The sequence below is a fragment of the Cibotium barometz genome, chromosome 63 (assembly GCF_041138505.1).
Source record: "Cibotium barometz isolate CiBa-2024 chromosome 63, ASM4113850v1, whole genome shotgun sequence".
Lineage (NCBI taxonomy): Eukaryota > Viridiplantae > Streptophyta > Polypodiopsida > Cyatheales > Cibotiaceae > Cibotium > Cibotium barometz.
This window is the reverse complement of record NC_141108.1, coordinates 10,643,024-10,656,514: the sequence shown is the minus strand read 5'-3', so window position 1 is coordinate 10,656,514 and position 13,491 is coordinate 10,643,024. Positions and strand designations below refer to the sequence as shown.

Below are 13,491 nucleotides of genomic sequence, written 5' to 3'. Positions count from 1 at the left end.
AAAGATGGTTCTTCCCGATTCCGTGGGATCATCATGCACTTAATATAAACTGACTATAAAAAGCAAATTCTCGAAGCCCTGGATCAATTACATTTTAGAGTGACTGAATGAGACCAAGGTATTCTCGAAATTAGATTTGAAAAGTGGGTACCACCAGGTTCGGATTGCTGAGGGAGACATCCCCAAGATAGCGTTCCGTACAGAACGGACCCACTATGAATTTGCCTTTTGGCTTAACGAACGCCCCACCACATTCAACCACATGATGAAGCGGATATTCCAGGACTTGATTGGCAAGTATGTGTTCATATTTTTGGACGACAGACTTGTATTTTTAGCTACGATAAAGCAACATGACTTTGATATAGAGAAGGTTTTGAAGTTGTTGGAAAGCAATGAACTCTTATGTCAATGAGAAAAGGTCAAAGTTTTATCTGTTCGAGGTTCACTTTCTTGGATACATAATCAGTTCCGAGGGCATCCGACTTGATCCGACCAAGGTGGCCAAGATAGTGAATAGGAAGATTTGGCAGACAGTTTATGATATTCGGTCGTTCATGAAGTGTTATGTCCACAATCAACAAGGTAACTAGGAATCTTATTTGCCTTTAGCTCAAGCAGTTTTGAATGATTCGTTTTCTTCAGCTATTGGCAAGACTCCTTATGAAGGAGCGTTTGGAAGGCCATTCTAGTCGCTATTGACCAGAACCTCATCTTCAATCCCCAAAGCGAACACATTGATGAAGCGGATATTCCAGGACTTGATTGGCAAGTATGTGTTCATATTTTTGGACGACAGACTTGTATTTTTAGCTACCATAAAGCAACATGACTTTGATATGAAGAAGGTTTTGAAGTTGTTGGAAAGGAATGAACTCTTATGTCAATGAGAAAAGGTCAAAGTTTTATCTGTTCGAGATTCACTTTCTTGGATACATAATCAGTTCCGAGGGCATCCGACTTTATCCGACCAAGGTGGCCAAGATAGTGAATAGAAAGATTTGGCAGACAGTTTATGATATTCGGTCGTTCATGAAGTGTTCATTTTCTATCTAGAGAAAGATCAACAAGATACCAATGAAGTTGAAGTTACCTCCAAGCTGGACTATGCACAATGTGTTCCATGTCAATTGGCCAAAACCATATGCACGTCTAATCTCTTCAAAGATTAAAGACGAAGTGGAACCAAACATTATTGACAAAGTTGAAGCGATGGTTCCCAAGCAGATCCTTCTGCACTACTTCAAGGCTTAAGCACGGTTCCAACGGAAGACAAAGACAATTTCTCATGAAGTTTCAAGACCGAAGGATATGCGAAGTGGTTTGGCTTGACAAAGAATTCTTCAATGACTATCCGCTTTATTAACAAACTATCTCGAGGCTATGCTGCTTCCGTCAAGTTAAGCAGAATGGGATGTCACTTGCATTCTGCACTTGGATGCCACGTGGACATATATGTACATCAAGTGCAAGACTTCGAGTGGAAATTGGTCCCATGTGAGCCCTATACGAGACGAGTCAACCAAGGCTCCACTCTAAGCGTCCAAGGTCAAGCGTATAAGTCTCGTACATGGTCTTGGTCAAGTGTGCAAGTCTTGCACATGAAGCAGTGCCAATCCGTACAATGAGTCACCCTCTGGAATGATGACAAGTGTTTCTAGTCATGATCGGCTTGCAAGTGTTACCACATTCATCCCCAGTTTCTACCCATGTCTGGTGTCCTGTTGGTCCCTTTTGCATGGCCCTTGATTGTGGGCTGGCCACCCCTATTTTACATATTTTTCTGGGATTTTTCCCAACCTTTATGGTTTTTTTTTCCCAATCGGCCGGCTACTGATATCCCAATCGGCCAGCATTGTAGCTCCAGTCGGCCAGATCTCCCCACCTATAAATAGGTGGGATGGTCTCTCACCTTTTCATCTTGTCTTGTATATCTTTTGCTCCCTCACTTATGAGACTGCTTGTGTCTCTTGCTTGGGACTGTACCACTTCAGTATATTCAGCATAGTTGCTCCATATCTCTCTCTCTCTCTTGCACTCTCTATTCAGCACTCTAGTGCTCTTTTGCTTCCGCTCTGTGCACTCTTTCATGGTATCATCGCTCCCGGTTTACGATTCCATCTGCTGCCCCAAATTTAGCCCTGTTTACAGCCCCTTCTCCTTTGTGTTTTTCACAGATTTGCAGTCTTCTTCTTGCTGTGTTTTTTGGACAGCTTTGCTGGTTGGTTCTCCACAGGCAGAAGGTAACTTTTTCATCAGCATTTCATTCCTACTTGGAGTTTGGATCTACACGGCCTGTTTGTTCAGGACAGCAGCCCCTATTTGGTTGCTTTTTCCTCTCCGGTGGACATTCCCTTTTGCAGAGGGGGATTGTGGTGGTTTGGGCTTTGGCGACACCCTTGGTACCTGTGGAGGACACTTCTTCTTCTGAGATTGTGCATATTTCTTGAGGAGAGCCCAAGCTACACTCCTAGTTGATGCCTTTCCCTCTTGCACCCTCTTACAACATATTCCCAGGCCTTGGGTGGCTGCCTTTTCTCTCTATATCAAATCTGCATTTTTTGCTTCCCTCTTTTGGTGGCCTCAAGGTTGGAGGTACAATCGACAGAAGCTTCTGCGTTTTTTGCTACAAGAGGATTTTCGAGTGCTGTCCAACCTCTTAGGGCTGCGTTTTGGTGGGAGGAAGGGACCTAATCAACGTTTTTTTGATTTGGACAGTTTTCTTTTTCGTACACACCCGGGGCCCACTCAAGTGGGTGGAGCCGATTTCCCCTTCCAACAATTAGCCAATTATCATGGTCGGGCAAGGGCCACGTACCATCGGGCAAGAGCCACGAATTAGGCATCCCCCATGACCACCGCGATGAGTCGAGCGCTGGAACAACGGAGGGGTCTCGTATGGATCCTCCTATCTCGGGTGATCCACCACCCGAGGAGGAGGAGTCACTCGAGTGTTCAAGGGGCAAGAGCCCGAGCAACCAAACACATCAAGCGAGCATAACATGAGAGAGCCTAGTGGGACTTGAACTCATAACCTAGAGGTTACAAGTCACAAGCTTTGATCACTACACTAACTCAGTTGGGACTTGATTTGGACAGTTTATCTTATGAGGTTTGGTCCTATTGGTTGGATCAATGATGACAACTGCAGATTTGACTCCTATATCACTTTCTTGTTATTTCCTAGATGAGGCAGACAAGTTGGATGGTGGTAACTTTCAATTATGGAAGGTGCAGGTTACTTCTATTCTCAGGGAGTATGGTTTGATGGAGTTTCTCTCGTACAAGAATCGATGCTTGCCGGACCTTGCCTCTGCGGAGGATGTGTGTCGGTGGAGGAAGACTGACAGACAAATCTATGGCATTCTCCTCCTGAATTGTCAGGATTCGGTTCTTCGACACTTCATCTATGCTCCTGATGATGCTTCTACTTTCTATGTGTGGCAGTTGCTTTGTGACCTGTATGGTGATGCCAATGATCGATTGATGATTTCTACTTCTGGGTGCTATGCAACCAGTGATCTTGTGGATACTTCTTTTGGAGATGTTCCTGCAACGAAGGATAGTGGGCTAGTTTTGCTCACTGCATCTGAGGAGTTTGTTTCTGCTGTTGCCTTGCCTTCAGTTTCTGTGCATACTCCTCCTTGCCAAGATGAGATCTCTGGTAATGTTTTTGAGGAAGACAATGGGCTATCTTTGCTCACAGCTTCTGAGGGGGATTTGTCTCCTATTGCTTCGCCTCCGACTCTTTCTTCGTCAACCAGTGACCAAGATGTGTTGCTGGTCCCTTTGCCTTCTATGGAGGAGCCTGCTTCTACGCTATATGATGCTTTTGAGGAGGCTACTACTACTTCAGATACCACTACTATGAATGTTCCTATTTCCCTTACTCTGTGTGAGGATTCTGGATTATGGTCAGGTGTATCCGCCGTGGCCGTGGTTGGGACACAGTGATACTTCCAAGGATTGGAGGATTGGGATTTGGATTTGGTTGGGCTTGTGGAGTCCCGACATCAGTTTTTAGAGGGGGCAGTTGTGTTCTTACATCTGGCGATGCCGACCTTCGAGGAGGGTGCTATTGTACAGCATTTGGCTACTCTTGGTATAGAGTTGGAGCAAATGGACTCTTTTTCTTTTGAGGGTATTATCTTCTTGGAGCTACAGGCTTCTAGGGATTTCTGTGGCACTGTGTTTACATTTGGATTTGGCACCGATATTTGGAGGAACACGACACAACCTATACGATTGTTTTCTTCCAGAGGAGCAGTGTACCTTGCAGCTTGTTCTGTTGCTTTTGTAGCTGAGTTGCTGTGGAGATTGCTTGTGGAGCTCTCCTGGTACCTATTGTTGCTGCATTCTTTTGTCTTTGACAAAGGACGACTTCTTTGGCTTCTTGGACTTTGTTCAGCATCTGGTGCTGAGAGGAGGTGTTAGCACATTCATCCCCAGTTTCTACCCATGTCTCGTGTCCTTTTGGTCCCTTTTGCATGGCCCTTGATTGTGGGCTGGCCACCCCTATTTTACATATTTTTCTGGGATTTCTCCCAACCTCTATGGTTTTTTTCCCAGTCGGCCAGCTTTTGATGTCCAGCCAGGATTGTAGCTCCAGTCGGCCAGCTCTCCCCACCTATAAATAGGTGGGCTGGCCTCTCACCTTTTCATCTTGTCTTGTATATCTTTTGCTCCCTCACTTATGAGACTGCTTGTGTCTCTTGCTTGGGACTGTAACACTTTAGTACATTCAGCATAGTTGCTCCATATCTCTCTCTCTTTTGCACTCTCTATTCAGCACACTCTAGAGCTCTTTTGCTTCCGCTTCTGTGCACTCTTTCAGCAAGGAGTTACCAAGCATCTAAGAAACAGCATGTAGTTGCATGTAGATACTACAACAGTGTCGGGGGAACCCTACACTTTGGACTAGCTTGTAGGGCTATTTCAAAGCTCACGTGTGTAACCATATGCGTCCACCAGTGTGTCTATGTGTGCATGTGTCCATCCTATGTGTGTACACTTCTTCACAAATGAGTGTGTGTGAAAACCTGTCTAGGTGTGAACACTCCTGCTATGATTCATCAGTGTGTTATCCTGAGTGATTGTGTTTGAGTCAAAAGATAAGGCTTGTTGCTATGATTCATCAGTGTGTTATCCTGAGTGTTTGTGTTTGAGTGATTGTGTTTGAGTTATCTTACAATTCAGAAGGGGCTGAAGGATTCCAAGGGCCAGGACAGCCAAGGTGAAGGTGAAAGATCAAGAACCAGACCCCAAGTTGCACATAATGAGAGGCAAGGTCCTGTGTACCATCTGGGGCTGATGATCTTGGCCCTTGAGGCAGGTCATGACTTGCCCAACCCTGTAGACAGAAAGCATGCAAGATTTCGGATGCATATCATGGATGGCCGAAGGCCTTGTGCTTGGTTGCATAAATCAGTAAGCCTCTATATGTGCTCCGAGGTGGTCCCAAGCCAAGCTGACAGGCCTAAGTTGGGTTGATGAGGCATTGGCTACTGTTCTCTGGGGTAATCCGGTAATCTCTAACTGGCTGGTGGCAGTGGTTGAGGGCTAGGTTGAGCAACAAAGTTGCAAGGAATAAATATTTCAATCCAAGAAAGAGGATTTCACCTCACTTCAAAAAGCATGCTAAAATCATCCAAGGTTTTTGAATCCAACTTGAACAGATTTTTCATCCAGGGTTTTAAATCCAACTTGGACAGATTTTTTTGAACTTGAAAACTGCATGAACAATATGTTGAGAATCCGGTAATCTCTAATTGGCTGGTGGCAGTGGTTGAAGGCTTGGTTTGTAGGTTGAGCAACAAAGTTGCAGGTTTGTAGATTGAGGTTCAAAGTTGCAAGGAATAAATATTTTGATCCAAGAAAGAGAATTTCACCTCACTTCAAAAAGCATGCTAAAATCATCCAAGGTATTTGAATCTAACCAAAGCAAAGCCACTGAGGTGAGGATGATATTTTTTAAAGGTTTTCTAATTAAAAGATGATTTTGTACAAAATATGATGTGCACGATTTAAAAGCAAGGATATGCCGTTGACCTAAAAGTCTCAGATAACATTGACTCTTATGCCAGTTCCTAGACTGGCAACTCTCTAGCATGCAACATTTTTCTTGTTTTTAAAAAGAAGCAATTACAATAGCAAGACTTTGCCAATGGTTGGAAAGACCATGGGTGATTCTATGCATGAAATATTTTTTTAATGTTTTTCTGAATATGTACATGTGATGTGCAAGAAAAGGACTATACCTTCAGCCTAACAAGACTGATGGTGACCAAGACTTGGACTCTTATATCGGCCATTTTTAGGCATAGCAGGTGGATAGAGACATTTTTAAATCCAACTTGGACAGATTTTTTTGAACCTGAAAACTGCATGGACAATATGTTAGAGCGCCTTACCTGGATACTCCAAGCCTTGCAAGGGCTAATCTTGCTGGCGCACAAACGTCCAAGTGGACCTTTTCAGTCCTAGAGATGTGCAGGTCCAAATGAGATAGACCCCCATATTGATGCAATGCCAATACCAGAGCCTGTCCGTGCAGAACAAAGGGGTTGCATGGTTAGAAAAGCAGCAAAGTACACAACAGATTATCCATTTCTAATATAGATTCTCCATGGACAGAGCAAGCAAGAGTGACAAAATGCTGGTTAACTTCATTGAAAACATCCTGAATCTCTCCTTCTAAACTCTATATGCCAATTAAACCTTCTTTGTCCCCAAAGACCGAAGCTTCTACTATCTCAAAGTCTAGTAGCAAGGCTTCAAGCCATCATGTTTATCATGTTTAGTGTAAACCACATACTATGGTACCTATCACGTTATCAAACAACAAAGCATCAAGTGTAGGTGTAGATTCTAGAAGTTCGTTCATTTTTCTCATCTCTCTTTTTTTTTAAAGAAAAGTTTTTCATCTCTCCCATTTTTTTAAAAAATAGTTTTGTATTCTTAAATAATGGGTTATAATCATAAGCCAATTCTCAAGGCAATCTGTACAATCCCTGCATTCCCATAAAAGCACAGGGATCTTTAATTCTCGGGATCAGAGAGGGAGAGACACCTACAGAGGCAGATTACAGACTTCTTTCGACCAGAGATTGAGCAGTCAGACCAACAGGCATTGCAGCTAGCCCCAGAGTACAGCCGCACCAAAGGTACACTGATTGATCGGGCTATAGAGCTGGGGCGGTCCAGGCACCCCAAGATGAGAGGCCCATCTCGACACCGGCGGAGACTACAACAGAGGATCAGGACCATACTAGCACGGCATGGGAGACGTCCAGTCAGAGTACTCACCATGGAGGACATTGAGGATATCCGCCATCGACCGATGAGAGACATCTTTGGATAGTGATGTGTATGATGCTTACCTTTGTTGCTGGAGTTTTCCTCCCAGATGTTATCCATTAGGAGCTCCTAGTACCGTACTTTTCCTCATAGTTGTTTCAGTTTCAGTTAGTTGTTTAGTTGTTTTTAGCTTTCCTTACACAGACATTGTATCAGATCCACCAATTGTTGTAACCTTTTTGGTCTCATAGGTCATTTTGGCCTTCTGAAGACGTTAATATATCATTTCATTTCATTTCTCTCTCTCTCTCTCTCTCTCTCTCTCTCTCTCTCTCTCTCTCAAAACAAGAAACTAATGCCCTCAACATATCAAAAACATACTTGGCAAGCCATTATAGATAAGTTCACATATATTGACACCAAAGTCAAAATCTCGATTTCCCTTGAAGAAAAAGCCATGACCAAGGTAAAGCACAAGACTACTTGCTGCCCAAAAGTGCTAAACTCTGAAAGAAAGAATGACAAGGGAAGACTTTCTCTATAAGGCCTGCTTATGTTTTTTTCCTGTGATTAAATAAATTATAAGAGAGTATAAACACATGTATTTCACAATTATAATATTGATATCATCTTTTATATTAACTTTAAATTAAAATATTCAAAAACTTAGAAAGAGAATGAAGAAAAGAAGTCAGTCTACCATCAGGGAAAAACCAAAACCAACTACTCACCTGGACATATAAAACCATCATGTGGGAGAACTATTGACGTAGCCTTACAATGGCTGAAACGCTTAAGGTGGTGGGAGAAATAGTTCCAGCGTACATGTCCTTTGTCTGGGGAGGGGAGGAGCAGTCAATCTGTAGGCTCAGACTTTGAGGTATCTCAGACTTACGCCCATGCTTTTCTGCATAGCTGATCCACGGGCTGAGGCAACTCCAGCACGTAAAGTCCCTAAACAGCGCTGGCCTCAAAAGTCAATGACCCAGGCCAATGGACCAAATCCATATCAAAAGAGATAGTGGAACCTCTCATGTATCTCATAATACACTGGGCATATGAAAAGACAGTGCTCTGTCTAAACCTCTAGAGTGCAAAGCCTACAAATCATGTCCTCCCTAACCGTAAAATTGGGCTATCAAATCTCTCAAGCAAGCTATGCAAACCCTAGATACATCAGAGAGGAGACAAGGCCGGGAAGAGAGGACAAGTGGGCTCAGGTAGACGGGACATGAAAATCAAGGCAAAAGAAGAGAGCCACCCGCGGCGGGCGCCATCCCGGTGGGGGGGTGGGGGGTTGCGTGCGTGGGGGTGGTTGTAAGCTTTTTTGAAATGGTGAAGGGAGAGACTGCAGGAAGGAGAGAAGGGTAAGGGGGGAAGAATGGAAAAGAAGCGAAGATAGAAAGACCTAATGCACAAACCAAAGTGCAACTTGTAGTCTACAAACTCAAATGCGCCACTTAACTGCCTCCAAAACCCTACTGCAATTGCAGATGCAACTACTCACAATCACCTAACACAAAACTGTTAAAGAAAGGCACCCTATACCTCTGAAAATGATCCATCTTAGAAAAAAACCCATGCTACACTCTGATACCAATGTAACATGATTGTAAAAGTCCTATTTAATTAATAACACTAATTATAGACTTATTCATTGAAAGACTAATGATAAGACAAGATGATAGACCTAAACTATTGTATATTGCCAAAACACGATTATAAACAATGATGTCACATATCCAAACTCAGACCTGTCCAATCATAATTGTGCCAAATTGCTAAAATGCATGACCTAACTAATGGTACTGCTGTCCTTCACTTGAGCACTTCAAAAAGCTCATGGAAGATGCATTTTTGATCCTAGAAGACTTGTCTACTCCTTTAGTATCTGGCTCCTACAAACTTTGCTCACAAGATATCCACGATGACCCTCGATTTGTCCATGTATAGGCATATGAATGCCAGTCAGCTGCTAGGACCTCTCGTCCCTCAGTGTTGTTCTCAGTCGCACGGGTGCAGCACTAAGGTGGTTGATGGAGAGCCACGATGTGCATGTGTGGTGTGTGTGTGTGTGTGTGTGTGTGTGTGTGTGTGTGTGTGTATATATATATATATATATATATATAGAGAGAGAGAGAGAGAGAGAGAATACTCGAGAGATGTGTTGCAAGACTCAAATGATATTGATTAATGTGATTTGTAAAAGGTTCACCAAGTACAATGCTTTTATAGCTTAGAAGCTCATCTGAATGACATTACTGCTTATGTCAAACAAGCATAATATCTAGATATTTATTCTAAACACTCTTAAGAGTGGGTTCACAAAGTGGGACCCGGGAGAGTGGACTTGGCATTGATTTTATGGATCGGGAGGAGACTCTGGATGCCCCCTTCTTCGCATATACTGCGTGGCTAGGCCGCAAGATCCAGATTGTATATGATCATTGCCCTTCTTTGAAAACTTGGTCCTGGCCTGGATTGTACCTTTGGTCTTGCAATCCTTGGCCAAATGACCCTACTTTTGACAAGCGTAGCAATGACACCATCCTGTCTATTGCACTATAGCAAGTACTAGATCCTGTCCACTTGGAGGGAGCCTTACCTGCCTTTGAGAAACAAGGACAGATTCCTCCTCCAAGAGGGAATCCATATCCACGGCAATAGCACACCTCTGCAAGCAAGCCTTTGTGCCACCGATGATCTCAACACTCCAGCACTTCTCCAACGGAACAAGTCACGAGGATCAATCCGCCCCCTCTCAAAACTGAGAGAGAAAGGGGCTGGACAGCAACAAACAGTCCACAAAACGCACTCGAAAGCAACCTCCAAAAGGGGAAAGAAGCCAGGGAAGGAGAGGACTTGTCAAAGCCACTTATCTAGTGGCAGTTATCTAGTGGCAGTGTGCACCATACGCAAACACACCACCTCCAGTTGCAGACCTGATTGTAAAACAGCCCACTCCTCACAAAAACTACTGCAAATGCTTCGGAAAGCAAAACGCAGCACCTCCAACACAACACCTTTGCACCCAGCAAGAGAACGAAGGGGCAGGAGCACAGCAAGAAGAAGACGCGGATGAAGGAGAGGCACATAAGAAAAAATTCAGGTTGAGCAGAAAACACAACCCACCAATCACCAACCAACGCAGCCCCTCCAGATTGTACCTGGGCTCCACGAGGAAGCGCAGGGCATGAGCAGTAGGAGATGAAAACGCTGATCAAGAAGGGAGAGCAGAAGATGAAAACGCAGCCGCTGTAGAAAAACACAGCAATGTCTTCGTCGTCAAAAAATGCAGAAGAGGGAGCAAAACACAAAAGTGGGCAGCAGGGACCTAGTCATCTGATACCATGATATAGTTGCACAATGCGGAAGTAAAACATAGGAGAAAGGGAGAGTGGCAAAGAGAGAGAGACATCAGACAATGAACATCATATTATGTAGCAAGAGGCTTTTCAATGGCAATACCAGCCAGCAGATGGTGTAGAGAACAAGTGCCTGTGAATGAATGAATTGTGTTACAAGTGAGAAGGGAAGAGCCCTTTATATAGTGAGGAGTGAAGCTGGCCTCAAGGAGCTGGCCAACAGCAGCAAAAATACCCACAACTAGACAAACATGAGAAAATACACGTGTCCAAATAAAAGGTCCAGATCCCAAAACACTGAGATGCACAAATTCTAACAAGGGACTCATCTGAATGACACCACTACTTATATCAAATAGGTATAATATCTACATATTTATTCTAACCACTCTAAGAGTGGCTTCACACACACACACACACACACACACACACACGCACGCACGCACGCACTCACCTACACACATAAGCGTATCCACATACGCACATACAAGAACAATCACTCTTTTGGGGGTTGTTCACACACAAAACACAAGTGGATACACAAACAAGGGTACACGTACATGATGGGTACACACACACACAAACAGATACAACCTATAGGATTGGCCCAGGCCCCATGCTTCTATAAAACCAAAAATTTATGTCCAGACTTGTGACCATAGGCACCTCACTGCCCCTTGTACACATGTCCAAAACACTGCCCAATTGGTCCAAACTTGTTCCCACAACCTACCCTTCAAGCGGTTGCAACAATAGAAGACCATGTCCATGTGCATCCGGATTGTGGCAAGCATATGACAAAAGCAAATGAGCCCCCTTGATGCACTCCAACTAGTCATACCTCTATCGCTTATAACATGCGAGCAAAAGGGTGCTAAATTATCACTACTTAAATACTCATTAACAAGCTTTATAATGCTAGGAATCATACTTGCATGAAACAAAAACGACTAAATGTCTATCCGAAACTAAGAAGCAAAAACAGCTAGGAAACAAAAGTTTTCTAACATTGTATGGTAGGCATGAAAGGTAATATTGTGAAATAAAATAGAGTGAGAAAAGATATAGATGAGAGACATGGGATGGATTATAATTTGGAGGAGATGGCCAATAAATTTGAGAAAAATCAAGATTTACAAGGAAATGGTTATAAGGAATTCCTGAGAGGAGATTAAAAACGGGAAACAAAAACAACAACTCAAAAAAAATCTAGCACCTCCCAAAACAAGGTTAGACTTCTACGTTCTCCGCTTTGAAGTCCCCAATTGCTATTGTTTGCAATTCTTGATTGTACACATGGCAAGGCATGGTAGTCCAATCTTGCATCCTTTTCGTAAAGTCAAAGCACACCTAAGAGGCTCCAAGTCCTCCCCTTTGATCACCAAATCCACCCCACCCCTAGGTCTTTAAGTTGACATTTTAAAGACAGAACAATGTTTGAGCTTCTAAGTTCTCCGCTTTGAAGTCTCCAATTGCTATTGTTTGGTTCTTCCCTTGGTCTCATCTTGTTCATCAAATCCACCCCACCTAGGTCCTTAAGTTGACATTTTAAAGATGGCACCTAGTAAAGTTAGAGAATTCCAATTAACCAAGGAATAGCGTGCTTTGAAAGTAATCGTACTTAGAGTTTCTAAAATTGCATCAAAACAATCAACCAATTTACCACAATCCTCTTAAGGCCTCTCTTTAAGTTTCCACATTTTTGGCTAGAAATTGGTTGTTTCTTGTTGCTATGCTACAAATGCACAAAGACAAGGCAAGATGACCTAAGCTACTATATATTGCCAAGAGATAGTTTGCATGTGGTATGTTGCAGAAGCATTAATGGTGCTGAGATGGTGATTAAGGTGACTATTGATTGAGTACAAGAGAATGATGAGGAAATCAAAGATAAGAAGAGAGAGAGAGAGAGAGAGAGAGAGAGAGAGAAAGAGAGAGAGAGTGGAGAGCACAACCAATCGGATCCCAACTACCCCCTTAAGGGCCCCACCGACAATTGAGTGAACAAACCTTTGTAGAACTTGAGTTTCGGGAACATTGTTGGCGAATACTTGCTCCCCTCAATTGGCGGGCTGCCTGCAGAGCTTCAGAGGATTGGAGGCCTTGCTCCTAAGAGGTAGAACACCAAGCTAATCTCTAAATTTGTGGAGGAGCCGTGTGCTCCAACGTTTGTGCTTGCATCAACTTGATATAGAGGAGATTCAAGAATGAGCCCAAGCACCCTTTATATACGGCACTTTCACCCCCCTGCTGCTTGTTGCCAACCCTATGGGCCCACGACAATAATAAATGCCTTTAAATGTTGTCTTTCTCCATCCTATAACCGGATAGGGACCCAAAACGATAGACAAACACATCCACCACTGTACGGCTTGCCTCAATCGCAGCCAGTAGAGAGAGAAAACAGTGTACGGCCAGCACTGGAAGAAGAGAGAGAAAGCTGCGTTGTACAATCAAGGCTGTACGACCAGCAGACAACTGTTGTACAGCCAACGCAAAGAAAACCACCAAGGGTGTCTACTGTACGGTCAGTGCTGGGAAGACAGAGAGTGGGAGCTGCTGCCGGCCAGGAGATGTTAGCGCCCGATGATCAAAACACAAGCCCCTCCCTGCTTTTATAAAGTCAAACAGCTCTATATTTGTTGTGCTTTTTCCTTTTTGCTAAAAGTAGCTGAGCTTGCCCAAAATATCAACTTTTGTGCTTTTCCCAGCTTGTAGCCCAAATTTTCTCTAGGCACCTCCTTCTGTCCATCTGTCCATACCCAAAATAATATAATGTCTAGCCCGTCATTAATGATGTGTGAACACACTGACTTATAAACATTATAAG

The 13,491-nt window shown here is 43.5% G+C and overlaps 1 protein-coding gene across 2 annotated transcripts in view; it reads right to left on the bottom strand.

The window, feature by feature from the left end:
- LOC147603669 (uncharacterized) overlaps positions 1 to 13,491 on the bottom strand; it is a 38,093-nt gene that overhangs the window by 11,579 nt on the left and 13,023 nt on the right. For both annotated transcript variants that reach the window (XM_086795871.1, XM_086795870.1), the window contains exon 7: positions 6,411 to 6,541. In XM_086795871.1, the coding sequence (XP_086651997.1) occupies positions 6,411 to 6,541 (131 nt within the window). The remainder of the gene's footprint in view (positions 1 to 6,410; positions 6,542 to 13,491) is intronic.